The 21,028-nt window shown below is 34.3% G+C and overlaps 1 protein-coding gene across 4 annotated transcripts in view; it reads right to left on the bottom strand.

Annotated features, from left to right (window-relative positions):
- VPS54 (VPS54 subunit of GARP complex) overlaps window positions 1-21,028 on the bottom strand; it is a 92,666-nt gene that overhangs the window by 66,505 nt on the left and 5,133 nt on the right. The window contains exons 1-3 of one of the 4 annotated variants that reach the window (XM_060309937.1): window positions 18,203-18,221; window positions 1,988-2,143; window positions 393-634 (exon numbers count right to left, since the gene is read on the bottom strand). In XM_060309937.1, coding sequence (XP_060165920.1) covers window positions 393-634; window positions 1,988-2,123 — 378 coding nt within the window. In that variant the 5' untranslated portion in view covers window positions 2,124-2,143; window positions 18,203-18,221. Of the gene's footprint in view, window positions 1-392; window positions 635-1,987; window positions 2,144-16,016; window positions 16,149-18,202; window positions 18,222-21,028 lie in introns of those variants that run through there. The other 3 variants (XM_060309936.2, XM_030877369.3, XM_030877370.3) reach the window with 3 other exon arrangements.

The raw sequence follows: 21,028 nt of genomic DNA, 5'->3' as shown, positions 1-21,028 counted from the left end.
GTAATCACAAAATAAAAAATGAAACATTAGTAACGTTGACCATCTTTTCATGTGCTTATTGGTCATTTGTATATCTCCTTCAGAGAAATGTCTATGCAAGTCCTGTGCCCAATTTTTAATTGGGTTGTTTGTTTCTTATTGGTGTGTTTCACATTGATTCTTAGAACTATTAGGAATGTATAATTCTGAAAAATCACTACTGTAAGAGAAATATATTTACATATATCTAAGCAAAGAATTAAATACAACCCAGGACAATAGAATGTATATGAAAAGAAAAGCATACCATAGGCTCATCAAAGATTATTGGTCAGAAATCTATAATAAATCAAACTAGAAATATTTCTTTTACTTTTAACCTGACTGTAACTAATATCAAGATCAGATATTACCTGAGAGATTTCCTGTTGATATACTGTAAAATGTTCCTTGTTGATCTGTGGGAGGTAGAATGAAGGTATGACTTCAGTGTCCACAAAGTCCAATCCCCATGTTTTTGTGAAGAAGTCAGATTCTCTTTTTGCTAATCTAGGATCATTTAATGCTGCTGGGAGATTTACTTTGGAATGATATATAGTCCATCTATGTTGATCTGTAACTAGAGATGGGGCAACACATAAACTATTTGAATCACCTGCAAAAAGTAAACAAGAGAACTCTGTAAAGTAAGTTTTATGTTTGAAAGCACATTCTAGAAAAATAAAAATGCTTAGATTATACAAAGCAACTAAACTCTCCCTTCTATAGCAAATGCTTTAACCTTCAGCTGTCAGCATCAACTGCCAAGGGGAGGAAAAACATGTACAAGATAAAGGATATGCAGAATTTGAGGGTTGTAGTTGAAGGGTGGGGGAAGAAAGTCTTTCATTAATTTCTTTCCTTAATGTACAATTTATCTTTTTTTCAACATCAAAACTCTTCTACCTTCTACTGTATGTCTTCTATCCTTTAATACTCCAGGTTTTTTCCACAGGTAGGCCTTTTTTCTATTGTTTTATGGCAGACACACCTGGTTCCAATATCCTTTTTTTCAGCTTATAATTAGATAACCAAAATGCTGCTGTGACATTAACCATAGAGGAGAGAAAAATATACAGTCGGTTCTCGTTATGCACAGTTTTGTTCTATAAAGTCACTGGAACATTTAATAAGCAAATACTGAACCTTTGCTCCTATGGGAAATACAGGGTTACGTTCCTGCAAATCTTTGCAACTTTCATCATCCAATCAATATATAATCTTGTTTTGTGTGTGTTTCTGTTTAAAGATATCTTATTTAATATATATTGTTCATTCATTAACATTGAACTCACGGCTAACACCACTATAACTCACACCTGAATGAAGCTTATGCAACATACGTATTTTCCTCATAAGACACAATATAGCCTTCCTGTGCTTAGAAACACTAGAAAGCACTTCAGTACAACATTTGGAAACCATTTTGAACAGCAAAATCATCAACAAAAATACAAAAAAATGTGGCACTAAATAGACCACAAAAGGGACATGTGTTTACAGCATGAAAGCTGAAAGAAGGCAAAGTGTTGCTTAGTTCAACCTCAGGTGGGAACGTGCATATCAGGCGATTCAAATTTTTCACTCCTCTGTGCTTGTCTACAAATGACCACAAATGTGCCACAAGTATTGATTTAGGCGTTACAACTAAATTTTAGGAATTAAGCAAATTTGCAAATATAGAATCGGCAAGTAATGAGGACTGACTGTACTATGTTTAACTGAAGAGCTTTCAATCTGTACCCTCATTTTCAAAACTTTTCTTTCAGTTTATATAAGTGACTTCGTTTATGGAAATGTATGAAAAGAACTATATTTCAATTTCTTAATCAACTTATTTCCAAATTATGTCTTTAGTTTTCATATCGTAAAATTTACTCTTTTGAGTTAAGTATATGATATCTGACTTCATTTAAAGATAAAACAAATCCTCAATAAAATTCCTCAAAAAACGGAAAAAAGGTATTACCTGTGGGTTCCTTGGGACACACATCTGGCAGTGACTGCACAGGTCGAATGTGTTTTGTCGGGTCTACCTCTTTTTTAAAGAAAACATCACTGCTGCTTCCTTGAGGCACTGGTGAAGAACTGTGGCTTGAAGCCATTGCATAAAATCACCACTCAACTGAAAATGAGCAACAAATAATCATCAAGATACTTAATACAAATCAAAACTCATCTGTAAGTACTATACATGTCACAAAAATTTTCTTTCAAAATCAGACACATTATTTAAAATCCCTCAAGGTGTAAGTACATAATTTGAATACTCACTATCAATTGTGGGAGTCATTCACTATATTTAGTTTGCTAAGAAAGTTATTTGTCCTTGTTTAAAAAGTATTCTCCTCAAAGTGAAATATCCTTATTTAGTCTTTTATCCAAAGTGAAAATAGATACCAAAACTGTAACCAATATATATTAAAAATTCCATTCATTCAGCAAGTATATAATAATTATACATTATAGCAAAGTGGGTTAAGTGCATGGGTTTTTGAAATCTGACTGTCTGGGTTCATACCCCAGCTTCACTTACTAGCAATATAACCTTGAGGAAATTTACTTAATCTTTGTGTGTTTTACTTCACGTGTAAAAATGGAGATGAAAAAAGATCCCATCTCATAAACATTTTGTAAGAATTAAAGGAATGGATATATGTAAAGCATTTAAAACAATGCCTGCCTCAAAGTTAGTGTTCATAAATGAACACTAGTTATCATTATGTTTACAATTACTATGTGACTGTCACTATATTAAATGTTTATAAAAGAAGTATCATTCTTCAAAGTACTTGCAATTACATTAGGTAATCAAAAAAATCAAAACCCTAAACAAAACACAAGTTAATCTATGTCTACACTTTTTAACAAGTAAGAAAAGAATTTGTGGGGCCAAGACAACATAATAAAGGCTACAATGTCAGCTAACACTTTACAAATGAAGCAGTACATAACCTGGATAATGAAGAACATGTATTATTTTACTATCGGAGGGTAGAAACTCATATTGCTGATCATATCAACCAAACAGCAGACATTCGATAAATACTTTTTAATGAAGGAATAAATAAATGAACATAAACAGAAGCTTATAGTTGAAAAGGAACTTAGAGATCACCTAGTCTAAGTTCCCTGATACTAGCGATAAGTATGACAAGGCCCAAAAGGATTAGGTGGTTTACAAAGATACATGTGCTTTAACAAGTTTTTTAAAAAGCCAATTTAGGAAACCTGGTGAATAGAAAAGTAAGAGTAAGAAATAAAAGGAGAGATATAAGGCTAGGACTCGTGACAAAAAAAGTCATCCCCTCTAGCTCCTCTATAGTTTGATGGAAAGCTAAAAATTACATTTCCCAGACTTCTTGTATACCTGTCTCAGTCCTTCTAACACAAAGGAAACACATCCAATTGCACCATTCACTGAGACCATAAGAAACAAGCTGCTAAGAAAAGAACAAAGATAAATAACTTCCTCAGAGTTCCGGAAAAAGCAAAAAACAGCATGAACAAAGGTTAAGGGACATAGAATAATCATAAGACTATGTGGAAACTGACTTGGCTGGAGTGAAATGTTTGCTGACAAAAATGCTGACAAAAGTACTGACAAATAAATCATATTTACACACACACACACACACACACACACACACACACACACACACACACACACAAAGACAGTATGGTCAAACTACAGGAGCCAGTAGAGGTTTGGGGGAAAAGAGTACTATGATGAAAATATCCGGGAAAATTAATCAGAGTATTGGTTTGAAAGCCATCACTGGCCCATTGCATTTATATCCATATATATTAAGTGTATAGTTGTTTCTGTATAAAAGCATTTGCATATTTAAGAAGAAGAAACATTCAAGAATGTTTCCTAAGGATAGGAAACACTGATAACACAGAAGCCTGTACATTCAGTGCTTGGTAAAGACAATTCTACATGTGACATTAAGTCTGTTTAACTTTTTTGTTAATTTCATCAAATAAAATGGCTAAAATAAACACATTTTGACACTTAAAGAAGTAGGCTACAAATATATGGAAAATGTGTTTATGTCGAACACCCATTGTTTGATGTCAGATAAATTAAATATTGATTCCGACAATAGCACACTACAATTTCAATGTATTCTATTTACCATCATGTTGTTTTAACAGCAAAAAGAAAGCCTAATTGACATCTTAGGAACCTAGAAATACTTGAGGAGATGAGGACTTGTGGAAAAACATTTCTAGACTCCTATAAGTTACTTCTATATCTGGGTGGGGAAATAAAAATGGCTTATTTACTCCTTAAAGATTCTGAATTGGGAAACATGCACAAGTTTTCTGTTTTTTTTCCACACCCCTCCTAATTCTTATGAAAAGAGGGACAATCTCTAGCTATAAAGGGATTATGTACAATTAGGGTACTGCCTACATGGGTGAGCCCCAATTTCTATCCATCTGACTCTCAGATCCTCTCACCATCCTGTGTTTAAGATGATCTCCCCACAGTAAGAACCAAACTTTGTATTAATAACCACATAACATGTATGACACAGATACTTGGTAAGTGCAATCATTGGTAATAAAACATGGGAGATTTATTCACAAAGCATGGATGTATAAACAAATAAGCAAATCTACATGGCCTCTAAACCAAACAATTTCAACAAAGAAATAATCTTTCATAAGAAAGTTTTAGTGTAAGTGAAGAATAGTTTGTCTATCCAGAAAAAACAAACAAACAAAGAAACAGAATACAGGAAAAAGGAAAGCTCTCAGCACTAAATGTAGGCAACCCTCGATTTTTAACACTTCCACTTGTAACTACCATCTAGATACAAATTGGGCATTTGACCAGTGGTCACCAATAATGAGAATCTATAAATAGATCCACCCTTCTTCACATGGTAACCTTCTCATAATTATATCATTACCATACTCAAATATTTTCTCTTGAAGTCTTCTTTGGTTTCTTACACTTAGTCGCTGTTTATTTCTATTTTTGTACCAATCATACTGAAATTTTGGTTTTCATACAGGTCTTTCCTATTAGACTGTGAACTTCTTGATGTTTCCATTTTCCTGTGTATTCTATATGCCTAACACAGTTCCTGGCACACAGAAAATATATTATATTCTGTAGATGAATGAAATGGGTAGTATATAGAACAGAGAAGAGAGAAACATTAGTTAGACAACTACCAATAATCCTTGAGTGAGTAGACAGAAGCATGGGTCTGGGCTGATAAAGAAAGGAATAAACAGACTCATTCGTTCCAAAAGAAAAAAACTGCAAGGATGTGTAAATCAGAAACATTTGATTTTTCTTTCTTGTAGCTCAAAATATCTTTTTATGCTAAAAGTTCAGTTAAGAGCTTCTATTTAAAAGGTCTAGAAGCACTGTCACTCCAGAAGCAATGACCACACCAAGTGCTCAGACCCTGGTTTCTAAATACCATTCCCCACAAAGAAACAATGGCTCTTTAAAGAAATAGTTGACTCCAAACCTGAAGCACAGAAAGAACAATTTGATCATGAGAACACTTGTGCCAGAAAGCAAGGAAATGCTCTAAGACCAGTAGGATCTATCAAAAGGAACAAGGACCAAGTTAAAGGGCTCCCACTGACCACATTTAGGACAAGTTGAGCACTCAAAAAAAAACCCCGAGTGTAACATATTGAACAAATACAAAATAATGAATCTATAGTGTTACTTGGGGGGAGGGGGATGAGGAAAAGGGTGTGGAGTGGGAGAGGGGAAAGGAAATCTCTTATTTATAGAAGAATGCCAGTAAATGTGAATGATTGAAATAGAAAATCACCATTTTGTAACCCCCAATGTAAAAATCAATTTAGGCAAAAATCATCAATATATGCTAAAGCTACTAGGTGAAAGGCTGTTCAGAAACAGAAAATTCACCTAGTGCTAAAGTATTACCTCACAGACTACTTTGCAAGGCAAAGGGGAAAATGTATCTCTAAAATAGAAAGATCTGGCTGTCACCACCTTAATTAACTAAGTCATCAAATTTGGCATCATTCAGAATAATAGGACAACTTGATATTATGTGATTCATGAAATAATAATATGAAATAAACATCATCGCCTATGAAGCATTCTCACCAAAAATGTTTAACCCAATCTAATCAAGCCTCTAGACCAAGGGTTAAGCCTTTTGTCCTGTGGATTCCTTTGGCAGTCTGGTAAAGTCTACAGAACCCTTGCCAGAATAATGTTTATAATGCATAAAATACATAAGATTACAATGGACAATTATACTGAAATATAGCTGTCAAACTATCTTCTTAAATTTTAATACAGTAATATTTTTGCTTGATTATGCAAATTTATCCTAATTTCTAAGCAATAAATGAGCATAAATATTTTGAGATAAATTTAATATGATATGAAAACATCTGAAATTTCTCTTGGTGACAAAGTTACAGCTAGTGCTAATACCCCTGTGAAAGGTTTCTTACATTCACAATTAAAGGAAATGCTAAAATTCAGTTAAGGTATGGCTGCTCAATCATGGCACCACTGACATTGACATTCTGATCTAGATAATTCTTTCCTTGTACATTGTAGGATCCTTAGATGCATCCTTAGCCTCTATCCACTTGATGCCAATAGCAGCCTCGCACCCAGTTGTGATAACCAAAAATGTCTTCAGGCAAAGCCAAACATCCCTATGCGGGGGAAGAGAGGAGAGAGGACAAAAATCACCTCAGTTGAGAACCACTGAATTAAAATAAAGATGTAATTTTTTCCCCATCCAAAGTTCCGACTCCCTGTATTCTATTCACAGACCCTACAGAGTATGTGAACTGAGTTAAGTACCTTTGCTCTAGACCTACCTTCCAGTCTAAGAAAACAGAGGGGAGTAGGATAGTGAGATTTAAACCACAACATGGGGAAACAAATAAACTGAGAATATGAGACACTCTACAAGAAAACTGGCCTGGACACTTAGATGAATGTCATTTTTAAAAGCTGGGGAACTATTCTATATTAAAATAAATAAAGAGACAACAACTAAAGGCAATATACAAGCCTTGATGGGATGCTGGTTAAAAAAGAAAAAAAAAAGCCTCTAATACATTCTTGGAACAATTGGGAAATTCTGAATATGGATTGGATGTTATATGAGATTTTGGAATTATTATTAATTTTCTTAAGTGGATTGATGGTATTGAGATTATGGGAAAATGTCCTTATACTCAGGACATGAACAATAAAGTATTCAGGAATGAAACATGATGCCACCTACAACTTACTTTCAAATGATTCAGCAAAAAATACACACAGATAAACAAATATGGCAAAATGTTAAAAATGGTTTATCTAAGTCAAGTACATATGACTAACATGTTCTATTCTTTCACTTTTCTGTATGTTTTGTAGTCTTCACAATAAAAAGTTGGGGGAAAGAAACTATATTTTTCAAACATTAAATAGATAAATAATGCAAAATATCAGAGAGAAGGAAAAACATTAAATTTGTAACTGTTAATCTGCCTGAAGATGGCATTCTTGTACAACTTCAAATATGGAGGAAAGAAAATCAATAAATTTCAATCAAGTTTTAATGCTGCAGAAGAATAATACCATATATAGAAACAAATTCCTTAGAAGCTGAATGAGAAGGCAGCTGAGATGGACAACCATTTACCACAGGCATTACCCAGATACTGTGTAAAAATCTCTTCCCTTGCTTCTACACTATAATATTAGCTGCTTACAGAGAACAATGATATTACAAAATCATTTACAGCCAACTCTGAACTATCTATGAAATTGCCTATTACAGGTAAAGTAATAGCAAAAGTCTTTTTTCCCCCCCTACCAAAGTGGTTAACAGAGATATACTAACTAATCATTTTACTTCCCTTCTATTCTTCAGAAGTGATACCCTACTTTATAATATACCCTACTTTATAAAACCTAAACTTGCCTGCCCTCTATCGGCCTTCTATCACACTGTGGTCCTCTAACTGGTCTCTGCTTTCAGTCTAGACCATTCTGCACATTGCTTTAGGATTAATCTTCTAGAATGTTTTCATTCTGTCATACTTCAGCTCAAAAACCTTTGCTTTCATTTGGAAAGTTATTCATTACTTTCCAAACAAGTGCCAAGTTTTACAAGCTGGTACTCAAGGATTTCTACAATCTGAAGTTTACCTTCCTTTCTAGCCTGATTTCCTATTACCCATTGATAATCTCTATTCTGGATACGGTGGTCTAATTGTCCCTCTAATCCATCACACTATCAAGGCTTCCTTGTCTTTGTTAAGGCTGTGTCCTTCCTAGAATATTCATATCATCCTTCTACCTATCCAATGCCTCTTCTTCCGTCAAAGGTCATTTCAAATTTCATTTCTAGATAACATATATTAAGAAAACAAATATACAAACACTCTAAAATATGAACAAAAATAACCTCAGCATTATTTTTAAGAGTGAAAAAGCTGAAACAAACTTCTAAATAAGAAGGAATCGGTTATTTAATAAACTATAGTATAGCCAATGGATTACACTGTCATTAAAAATAGGATTGCAGACTTCACATCCACTAGGATGGTTACTATCCAAAAAAACAAAACCAACCAACCAAACATCATCAACAACAACAAAAAGTGTTGACAAGGATGTGGAGGTACTAGAAGCCTTATGCACTGTTGGTGGGAAGTAAAATGGTGCAGCCATTTCAGAAAACAGCATGGCAATTCCTCAAAAAAGTAAAACTAGAACTACCATATGATGCAGCAATTCCACTTCTGTGTATATACCCAAAAGAACCGAAAGCAGGGTCTTGAGGAGTCATTTGTACATCCATGTAATAGTAACATTATTCATAATAGTCAAGAGGTAGAAGCAACCCAAGTGTTCACTAACGGATGAATGGATAAACAAATGTGGTATATATGCACAATGGAGTATTATATTCAGCCTTAAAAAACGAAGGAAATTCTGACATTTGCTATAGCATGGATGAACCTTGACGACGTTATGCTAAGTGAAATAAGCCAATCACAAAAAGACAAATACTGTATGATTCCACTTACATGAGGTACATAAGCAGTGAAATTCACTGAGACAGAAAGTAGAATGTGGTTGGCAGGGGCCAGGGAAGGGAAAACAGGGAGTTGTTTAATGGATTATAGTGTTTCAGTTTTGCAAGATGAAAAAGTTCTGGAGATTGGCTGCACAACAATGTGAATACACTTAACACTACTGAACTGCATACTTAAAAATGGTTAAGATGATAAACATTATGTTATACATATTTTTTACCACAATTAAAAATTTTTTGAAATACAATTGCAAAATATTTAATAACACAAAAATGTTTAACATATATTGTTAAGTGGAAACAGTTTTCAAAGTAGTATGCCAGTATGATCCCAATTTTCTAATTTAAAATAAGCATACATATTTCCAAAAAAAATTGCACGGACATATACCACAATATTAACAATGGTTACTGTCAAATGACAAAATTATAAGAAATTTTTATTTCTTTGTGCTTTTTTTGCATTTTCCAAATGTTTTCCTATGAAAACTTATTACTTTATATTTATTAGTCAGGGTTCTCCAGAGAAACAGACCCAATAGGATATTTATAAGAGAGTTATTCAAGGAATTGGCTCACCACCCAGTTGTGGAGGCCAAGAAGTTCTACAATCTGCCTTCTGCAAGCTGGAGAACCAGGAAAGCCAATGGTATAATTCAGTCTGAGGCCAAAGGCCTGAAATACAGGTGGCTGCTGCTATTAAGACCCGGAGTCCAAAGGCCTAGAACCAAGAGCTCTGATGTATGAGGGCCAGATAATTCGAATGTCCTAGCTCAAGAGGAGAGAACAAATTCACCCTTCCTTTGCTTTTTCTGTTTTATTCAGGTCTTCAAAGGATTAGATGATGATGATGCCTGCTCACACTGGCAAGGGCAGATCTCTTCACTCAGTCTACTGAATTAAATGCTAATTTCATCCAGAAACACCCTCAAAGACACACTTAGAAATAATGTTTTACCATCAATAGTGGGCATCCCTTAGTTTAGCCAAGTTGATACATAAGATTAACTATGACACTTTATTAATCAGGAACGATGCTATTACAAAAGTTCAGTTTCAGCCTTATACCTACCTCCACTATGAATCTTTCTAATGACTATAACCCTCAGAAAACTAGCTTTCCTTTGAAGTTGGAATACTTAACGATCTATATCAGCAATTTACAAACTTTTTTGATCCTGTATCCCAACAGTTAAAAAAATTTTAAGCAATCACCGTTTACAAATTATATAGGGTACAACTGTATTAATGCAGGTTATATAAAATTGTGCTAAATGGAACTTTTTTAAAGATAGAGAGAAAACACTTTTAAAAATAATCTAGTTTATTAATTAATGGCAAAAAGTACTTTTTACTCTATTTTTAATCAATAGCAATGTGATTGCACTATACCTCATTATTATTAAAAATCTTGATTTAAACTTTATGAAATGGTGATTCAAAGGTTTGGCTCTAAGTTCAATTTATTTTTATACCTGGCTTTTAATGCCTATTATAGAAAATTTAAAAAGATACTCACGAATATATGTAGAACCAAATGGAAGAAATCACTGATCACACTTCCTAAACTCTCTATTTTGAGATTTTTAAAACAGGGTAGAAAACTCCAGTCTGGGTTTTTAACGAGTTCATCATTTAACAAAATAACATAATGATGGAATATTTCCAAACATCTGTTTTCAAAACAGATTTACCATAGCTTGAGTGTTTCTAGAAGATCAACTACTATTATACATTTTCTTATTCATTATTTAAAAATAAAAACAAACAAAAACACCCTGTGGAAACAGATCTAATGTGTGCGTCTGTCTGTGTTTTGTGTCTGTGTGTTTCACTATCTGTTTGGTTAAATATTACTGACAGTCACATGCCATTTCTGAAAAGATCAGCAAATTTGGAATGCTTTTTCTTATTAAAAAAAACACAAAACATACATAACATAGTCTTAAGTTTGACGGCTATTTTGAGTACTTTTATGTATGGAAGAGCTTGTACTAAGAATAGGAGAATCCAACTCTGTGCTTTGTTTATTTGTGGTTCCATTGTTAGTATTCATCCAAGATGTGACTTCTCTTCAGGAATCATTTTAGGTTAATTAAACATTTTATAAGAGTTGGTTTAGTTAAAACTAGATAGCATAATTTGTAAACCCAATTAACTATTCATGTAAGGCTATTACATGACAAGGATGAACTAAGTGAAGGATACCACTCTTAATCCCTTGAGCTTACTCACTTATCTGTAACTTGACTATCTGATAAACATACAGACGGATTGAAGATGCTAGTATCAAATATGAGGATAATATTTATCCTCATAATAAATATTAGTACAGGTTCATTTCTTTTTTCTTTAGATAAAAAATGAATATTCCTTAAGCTGGGTGGAATCTTACAAAGGAGTTTAGACTTAATCCACAAGACTGTAGTGAGTCATTATAGACTTAAGACACAAGTGTTGAATAGATCACTCTAGGAGAGTATTAGTGAGGAGGGCCAAGTATAGAACCTAGGAGGACTCCAACATTTCTGAAGAAAGAAGTGAAAGAAAGATATAAAGAACAGCTTGTGATAAAGACAAGAAGGAACGTCCAAGAAGGTGGGAGAAAAACCAGGGAAGAAAAATCAGCTCAGAATTGGCAAATAAAACACTAAGGCAAAAACCTCCTTTAGATTTGGAAATTAGGAAGTGACCACATCACATTGGGAAGCGATATCAAGTCCAATACAGGGGGTAGAAGCAGAATGCAGAGGTTAGAGTGAACTAGGTAAGGAAATTAACACACAATGGCTATTGTTTCAAGAGACTCAATTATGAGATTACAAAACAGAATATATAGTACAATCTCATTTTGGTATAAAAACTTTATATAGCTATATATAATGTATAAAAAAGTATATGACAAAATGTTAACGGTGGTTATATAATAGGCTTTTCCTGACCACAGTATCTAAGCACATCCTCCCCTTACTCTATCCCCCATCCAACACACATATCCCTGTTATTCTCTACTAGTAGCATTATGGTTTGTGTACTTTATAGTACTTTCTCAAATTATAACTATTTATTTACCTGCTTATTTCCTGTCTCTCTCTCTACATCATAAAATTATATTTGTTTCATTCATCTTCCTATACCACACCCAGCACAGATGAATGTTGGATGGATGAATGAATGAATAAATGAATGACTCTCATGGAAAAGGAGGTAAGCACACACAAGCCACTAACAATATCTCATATAAGTTCACGTGTATTCAAAACAATCTAAAAACCTAAGTCGAGAATACGCTACCTTGTTTGTATAACATTACCTAACTTTCTAATATTTGATTCTAGATTTCTACCTTTCCTGTAACACAGTATAATATATTGGTTAAGAAAACTAGCCATAAAGTGAGTTAGATCTCTGTCATTTAATAGTTGTGTGACCTCTGACAACTTTCTTACATTCCTCTCAGTTTCCTCGTTTATAAAATGGGACAGCAACAGTGTCTTCCTCATAGGAATGTTGTAACATTTAAATGAAATACAATTTACATAATCTATGTACTTGGCACATAGTAGACATTCAATAAATAATTGCAACTACTACTATTTACCATTATAAACATCTTAAGCCTTAACATTTGGACTGTGCCATACAAAGTTTTAAAATAAATTTAAACTTTAGGCTTCTAAGCCTCCTCTATTCGTGTCCCTTGCTTGAGTGCCCCTAGTTTGGGTTGGGCGGGGGGAAGCAAACCAATATGGGCAGATATAATTTACTGTCAGAAAAGTAGTCAAAGCATAGAACAGTGGTCCTCAAAGCCATGCCAGTAAAAGGAAAGAAAAAAGAGTAGTGGAAAATGATGATGAAGCTAGAATAAACAGTAGCCTAAAACAGAAGCAATTTTTGGTAAAAACTGTGAGAGAGAAGAGGGATGATGAGGCAGAGAAGCTAGAAATAATGCTTTGGAAGACATTTGAATAAAGGTCAAAATTCAATCCATGGGAGTAGAGTGGATGATATAAATATTACAATCTCTGAGTTGGATGGGACTTTCAGAGATCATCTGGCTCAACTTTCTACCGAATATATGAATCCTTTCTACCTCCACTTGAAAACATACAGTAATAGAGAACTGACTACTTCAAAAGCAGATTATTACTACAAAACAACTATAATTGTTTTAGGAAAAAAATTATGTCTTGTAGTAAACAGAATTCTGCCTCCCTGAACTTTGCATCACCGTTCCTAGTTCAATTACATTACAGAAATAATAGTGTAAATAATTTTAGTCGCAGGAAAGTAATATTACAAAGGAAGAAAGTGCAGAAAAAGAGGGCCAATGAGAGCTCAGAGCAAGGGGTGGGGCCAATACATGTAAGAGGTAAGGAAGAAAGCAATCAGAAAAACCATCCTACAGAAGCCAAGGGAGAAGTGTCCAGGAAGAAAGTGTGAAAAGTAGTGTCAACATGCTGCAGACAGAGAGGTCAAGAAGGTTATTAACTTCAGAAAGGATACTGGATTAGAACAGTCTTAGGACAGTGTTTGGGACAGACGCCATACCACAAGAGGTTAAGTAAGTGATGAAGTAACAAAAGCAACAATATCAACATATTTTTGGTGATGAAAAAAAAGCGATTAGAGTTGAGCAAGAATTATTTAGGCCATGGGAGGCTGGAGCACATTTATAGGCAAACAGCAAGAAATCAACTGAAGGGTGAGATTAAAAGAAACAAGAAAAAGTGGTGGAGAAAGGAGATGAGAGAGAAAGAAGAGTTAGATACTCATGGGAATGGGATGGGGTGGAGAGGAGGAAGCAGAAAAAAAGATAAAGAATAATCATACCCAGAGACTATGAGGCACATTGGGCTATGCCCCACCTTGAGAAAAACAGGACTTTGTCAGGCAGCAGTAAGAAAATGAACAAGCTGATCCAGAAAAGTTGCCTTCCATCCTACTCTTCTGCCTAATGCCCTTATCCATGATGGGCAGGCAGATCAGCTGGGACTTGGGTGAACCTGGATTGCCTCACTCCTACCACTAGTTCTGAAAATTCTCTTAAGTCCTAAGATTAAGAGTGCAATGAAAATACGTTATCTATGAAATAAGGAAGGATGGCAGAGGAGAGGGAAGCAACAGAAAGACAATAAGATGAATTACATCATTACTAATATTTGACTAAACACTACACGGTTCATAATTGCTTGCTTTCATTCAGATTATTTTGTTGGTCTTCCTAACAACCTAGCAAGAAAAACATTTCTGAGTGAATCTGTGAATGAATGAATCATTGATCCCTATTATGTGGATAGAGAAACAGGTTCAAGAGTAACTTGGCTTCAAACCATTTAGCTACTTAGTTGTGAAGATGCGACTTGCATTCAGATCTTCTGATTCAAAATTCCATGTCACTGTCACCAAACCACACTGCCTCTCCGGAGAGAGAAAAAAACCCCAAAAACCTATGTTTTTCACTACTGCCTCCCATCCATTTCAGGCACCCAGTGCTCTACTTTTCTGTTTTCTTTTTCTCCTTATCAGATCAATTACTGATCCAATAACAATTATTTAGAAGAACAAGTCCATCTTGTTGGGGTTTTTTTTTAAGGTTTTTTTGATGTGGACCATTTCTTTTAAAGTCTTTATTGAATTTGTTACAATATCGCTTCTGTTTTGGTTTTTTGGCCGTGAGGCATGTGGGATCTTAGCTCCCCAACCAGGGACCGAACCTGCACCCCCTGTGTTGAAAGATGAAGTTTTAACCACTGAACTGCCAGGGAAGTCCTCTATGTCCATCTTGTATTAAAAATAAATGATAGCAATAATTAACATCTGATTGTGATCATTTTTTAAAGACTGTTTTTTAGGGCAGTTTTAGGCTCAAATAATTTTATAAGACTGGGACTGCTAGAAAATTATTACTCAAGGAAAAAGACACTTTTCATCAGTATAATTTACTACTTTTGTTAACAAAAGGATAATTCCTGAGCTGCAATGAGGGACAAATACGCTACTATGGGCTATCAAGATGAGAAGACAAATACTTATTTATATGATAGCATTAATTTGTTAGTATTTCTTGAAAGCCCAAATCTTTAGGTTTAAATTTTAGCTTCAGTATTAAGATAACTGTGAGCAATAATGTATATGATATACAATTTTTTAACATTTTAAGTACTTTAAAAATTACGATTAAACTAGATTCTGTCAGATGATAAATCTTATATAGTAGAGAAGTTTATTATTTGTGTCTTACCTGTATGAAAGAAGCTTAACTATACCATTTACCAGAAATTGGCTCTTAAAATTCCAAAAATGTTGTGGCAAGTGCTTTTTTTTTTTTTTAACTTATATTTCCCAACACATGTGCATGCTCACATACAGATGCACATACATTCAATAAGTAAAGGGAAAAATCACCTAAATAATCACATAAGAAAGATCTTTTTAAAGCCCTCAGGATGTGTACTAACACTATACATGTTTGTGATTTGTGAAAAATTGATCTAAAATTCACCAAGTAAGCAAGATAACTTCATGATGAGTCTTCAGAATAGCTCTTAGAATTTAAAAATTTCCTATAAATAAAATGACTTACAGATCTCTTTGTTACTCACATCACTCTGTTATTGGTCAAGTCAGTCATACAATCAACTAGGTCATTCCATCATTGGATGACTTGATTTTTTTTTTTTATATATATACAGCAGGTTCTTATTAGTCATCAATTTTATACACATCAGTGTATACATGTCAATCCCAACCTCCCAATTTATCACATCACCACCACCACCCGCTGCCACTTTCCCCGCTTGGTGTCCATACGTTTGTTCTCTACATCTGTGTCTCAATTTCTGTCCTGCAAACCAGTTCATCTGTACCATTTTTCTAGGTTCCACATATATGCGTTAATATACGATATTTGTTTTTCGCTTTCTGACTTACTTCACTCTGTATGACAGTCTCTAGATCCATCCAGTCTCAACAGATGACCCAATTTCATTCCTTTTTATGGCTGAGTAATATTCCATTCTATATATGGACCACATCTTCTTTATCCATTCATCTGTCAATGGGCATTTAGGTTTCTTCCATGACCTGGCTATTATAAATAGTGCTGCAATGAACATTGGGGTTCATGTGTCTTTTTGAATTATGGTTTTCTCTGGGTATATGGCCAGTAGTGGGATTGCTGAGTCATATGGTAATTCTATTTTTAGTTTTTTAAGGAACCGCCACACTGTTCTCCATAGTGACTGTATCAATTTACATTCCCACCAACAGTGCAAGAGGGTTCCCTTTTCTCCACACCCTCTCCAGCATTTGTTGTTTGTAGATTTTCTGATGATGCCCATTCTAACTGGTGTGAGGTAATACCTCATTGTAGTTTTGATTTGCATTTCTCTAATAATTAGTGATGTTGAGCAGCTTTTCATGTGCTTCTTGGCCATCTGTATGTCTTCTTTGGAGAAATGTCTATTTAGGTCTTATGCCCATTTTTGGATTGGGTTGTTTGTTTTTTTAATATTGAGCTGCATGAGCTGTTTATATATTTTGGAGATTAATCCTTTGTCAGTTGCTTCATTTGCAAATATTTTCTCCCATTCTGAGGGTTGTCTTTTGATCTTGTTTATGGTTTCCTTTGATGTGCAAAAGCTTTGAAGTTTCATTAGGTCCCATTTGTTTATTTTTGTTTTTATTTCCATTACTCTAGGAGGTGGATCAAAAAAGATCTTGCTGTGATTTATGTCAAGCAAGTGCTTCTTAAAATATGACATATTTGAGATATTTTAAATTACTATGATTAAAAAATAATCTCTACTAACTTCCATCACATCTATCTTCGGTTGGACATTACAGTGTGGTGTTTTTTTTCTTGCATATATCAGTATTTCTAAATTGGGGGAAATCAAGTTGAAGCTAAAGGAACAGAAAATAAGAACAAAGTTGTGCTAATCTAACTTGCTTTTTCCTTACATTCCCATTTGACATGTATGAGACCCTGGGCCTTGTAGGAAACTCTGAATACAGGTGTTTCCTCAAGTTCCTTATTTACTTTGATTTAGTGACAAGAAGGAACAGTAAGAGAGAAATTTGGCCAGAAGGATAAAAAGTATAAATATTTGTAATATTAAATTTACGTATTTTTAAATGGCTATAAGTACTATTTCACGTGTGACATTCTTATCAGGAATAAAATCACAAATATCCTCAAAAAACAACATAAATATATTTTTTAAATCTAGATGTTATTAAAATTAAAAACAATGTCTTTTTTCCCCAGCACTCATCAGAGACTTAATACACTAAAATAACATACTATAGCAACCGTTGAAATTAATGAAGGGTTCACAGGCCTGGAACTGAATGATAAAACTGTATTGTGAAAAAAATCTGTCTCTAGCATGTAAAAAATTGAATGAAATCAAAATATAACTTGGATGCTTTATTATACTCCGTTAGGGCATTGATATTACTGTATTACTAGTGAAATTTTTGTCAAAGTAAATCAGATGAGAACACTGGTATTCTGTTCTTGGTGTCTTGACCAAAGATTAACAAATAAATCCTAAAATCGCTCAAAGTTATTGGAGAGTACAAATGTCTTAAATATGCAAACCAGTAGATACTTATTAACATTTCTACAAAAAGAGTAAATTTAAAAGAAAATCTGTATAATCGACCCTACCTTGAAAATAGTTGCTAAGAGAAAATTATATATTAATGTTTTCCTAAGAAAGACAAAAATGACACTAGGATTTATCCACTGCTTTGGGTTATCCCTGCCTTGCTTCTTTCTAGAGTAAAAACAATCTAGTGTTAAGTCTATCTTTGTAAATAAAATACATTTTGTATCTAGATCCTTGAAGAGAACGGTCTTCAAATAATCTAAACAAGTATGTACTCTATAAATGTTAAGTAATAATAAAGATGATGCATTCAAGAAATTGTTTTTAGAGAAAATAAAGCAAAATAGCTAGAAACTCACCTGCAGTGAGTCAGTAAGTGGTTCAAGAATGAAAATATTAAATGTTAGTTTGAGGTATAAAGTAAATAACTATAAAGTTTATTAGTACTATAACCCCAAACCAACAATAAATTAGCATTTTAATTAATTACTGCTTGATTACCTCTATACCTCCTCTCCCCACTGTTTGGGTCTCTTAGCCCAGTTCTGCCTCACAAGCTTCTCCACTTAGCTTGGATCTCATGGTCAATTACTTCAACAGTCTCCCTTGGATGTTCAATTCTCCCTTCCCTCATCCATCTTCAATACAATCTGTCTTTGCTTTGTTCCTGGCTGCAGAACACTGCCAGAGAAAATTTATGTAAAACAAGCAGATTATACATTTATGAGTTCCAATCTCAGATGAGGCTCTGCTTAGCAGTCCTTTCACTTATTTATCCTCAAGCACTTCTCTTTCCCAATCCCCACAGTATTCATAACAAATTTTCATTACTCTCATGTCCCCTAGCTTACCTCCATCAATCTCACGCTCAAAAAGTAAATGTCTACCACATAGCAATAAAAAAAAGTCCTCAGATATGACTTCTTCCATCCATATCCAAACGTACCTAATTCTCACCTATACACAACTCCTAACTTTCTGAGGTACAGTATAGGTGTCTACTCTTTTCCAGAGTTAATCCCCCAACCTGCTGTTCTTGATCTCATCTTTCTGCACTTCATCTGAGACCTTGTCCTATTAATTATTCCCTGACTCTCCTGACTCTCCTATTGTCAATCTCATCAATCCATCAAAAAAAATGTTCAAGTACTAAATTAGAGTTCTTTCCTTCAACTCTATCTATTCAAGCTACTTCTTCTTGCCTCCCCTTCACTGGCAAACCTCTATTTTCTCTCTGGTCTACCTCCTTAGTTATCCATCTTCCATCTTCACCACTCACTTGGCTCTGGAAAAGGTGAGGAATGACCTGATTTCTAAATTCAATTGCTTATATTCAGTTTTCATCTAACCTGACCTCACTGCTCTCAAAAATCAATGAAGGTAATAAATGTAGATGGAATGAAAGAATTAGAAAAATCACCCTTTGTAACCCTCCAATGCAATGACTGATTCAAACAAGGATCATTAATGGATGCTAAAACCGTTAGTTTAAAAGATTGTTAGGAACAGGATATTTACATGGCAATGAAGTATCACGCTATCAATTATGTATTAAATAGTAGAGATCTGTCAGTTCTCACCTTTACCAAGTGATCAAGCTGGAATCACCAACAGGGGACAGCCTGACATTATGTGTCTCCTGATGTGATAAAGTGGTGGGTATATATATCATCTTTGTGGTATTCTTGCCAGAAATATTCTACCAGAATCGAATCATAAAGAAACAGACTAATTCAGAATATGGAAGATACCTGAGGACAAATGCCTCTACTTTTCAAAAGATAAATCCAAGAAGAAAGGGAGACAGTGGGACTAGTCCAGATTGGGAGAGACTAAAGAGACATACAAGCCAAATGCAATGTATGAATCTTGACTGAATCTTGCATTAAAGGGAGAAAAAAAGCTATAATTTTGGGACAAATGGGAAAATTTAAGTATGGACTATATGTTGAATAATGTTATTGAGTAATTGTTGACATTCTTAGGTATCATAATGGTATTGTGGTTACGTGAGAGAATGTCCCTGTAACTGGGAGATGCATGCTTAAGTATTAGGAATGAAGCATCATAATACCTACATCCTGTTTTCAGGTTTGGCAAAGGGGTGTGTGTGTGTGTGTGTGTGTGTGTGCGTGTGTGTGTGTGTGGGTGTGTGTGTGTGTGTGTGTATGGTGTGTGTGTGTTCGTTCTACTATTCTTTTGACTTTTCTGTGGGTTTAAAATTTTTCAATAATAATAATGCACAAATGAAGGCTTACTAAGAACTGAACATAAGTAGAAATGAGTCAGATAGATGAAGGGGAGAAAGGGTGTGATAAGGAGAACACTTCAGGAATAGTGAACAGTAGTGCAAAGGCTTGGAGGGAAGAGAGAGCTTATTGCCAGAAACCACAAGTAATTCAATCTGTCTATTTTAGGGGAACAGGGAGTTGTGGAGAGTCATTAGGCTAGAGAGATAAGTTGGGAAAAGAACTTAAATGAATTTATAAATCTGTTAAAGGAATAAGGAATGTGGGTTTCATCATGAGGAAAGTCACAGAAATAATTTAAGCTGAGGAATGATATAATCAAATTTGTCCTTAAGAAAAATCACTGATTATAGTACTGAAAACAGATTGGAGAAGACTAATACTAGAAGAGACCAAACAGGAAACTTGTAGGTGAGAGATGACAGTAGCCTGAACTCAGATAATGGTAGAGGAGATGGAGAAAACTGGATAGATTCAAGATATACTCTTTTCAGTATTCCATACCCAAATTTGTAACTGCCTACTGGGCATCTTCACCTACAAGTCTCAGAGATACCTAAAATTCAATATATCCAAAACTTAAATTCATTATCTACCATCTTTATCCACCCTCTCCTACCTGCCAAAAACGTTATTCCTTCTCTAGCTCAGTTAACAACACCATCTATGTAGTTTACCAAGCTAGAAACACTAGAGCCAACTTAACTCCCTGACCTCTCCACATTCTTCAAAGTCTATACCAACTTGAACTGTCCTATGGATTCTACCTTTAAAATTCATCACAAATCCATCCCTTGCTCTCCATCCCAACTGACACTGCTATAGTTTAGGATTTTACTTAACCAAATTGAAAAACAAAACAAAATAAAAACAAAACAAAACAAACAAGGGCACAAACTTTCTTGTCATAACAATTATGATTTCAAAATTTTACTTTATTCACTCCTCATGAGAAAAACATCATAAAATATGATAAATTACCACAATATTCATATACAACCCTTAAAATATGAAGAAAGGCATGAATAGTAAATGAAGACAGAAGGAATTATTCCCAGCAAGGTAACTGATGCAGATA

Source organism: Globicephala melas, chromosome 12 (genome assembly GCF_963455315.2).
Source record: "Globicephala melas chromosome 12, mGloMel1.2, whole genome shotgun sequence".
NCBI lineage: Eukaryota > Metazoa > Chordata > Mammalia > Artiodactyla > Delphinidae > Globicephala > Globicephala melas.
The sequence above is the reverse complement of the archived record's forward strand: the minus strand, read 5'-3'. Positions and strand labels throughout refer to the sequence as shown.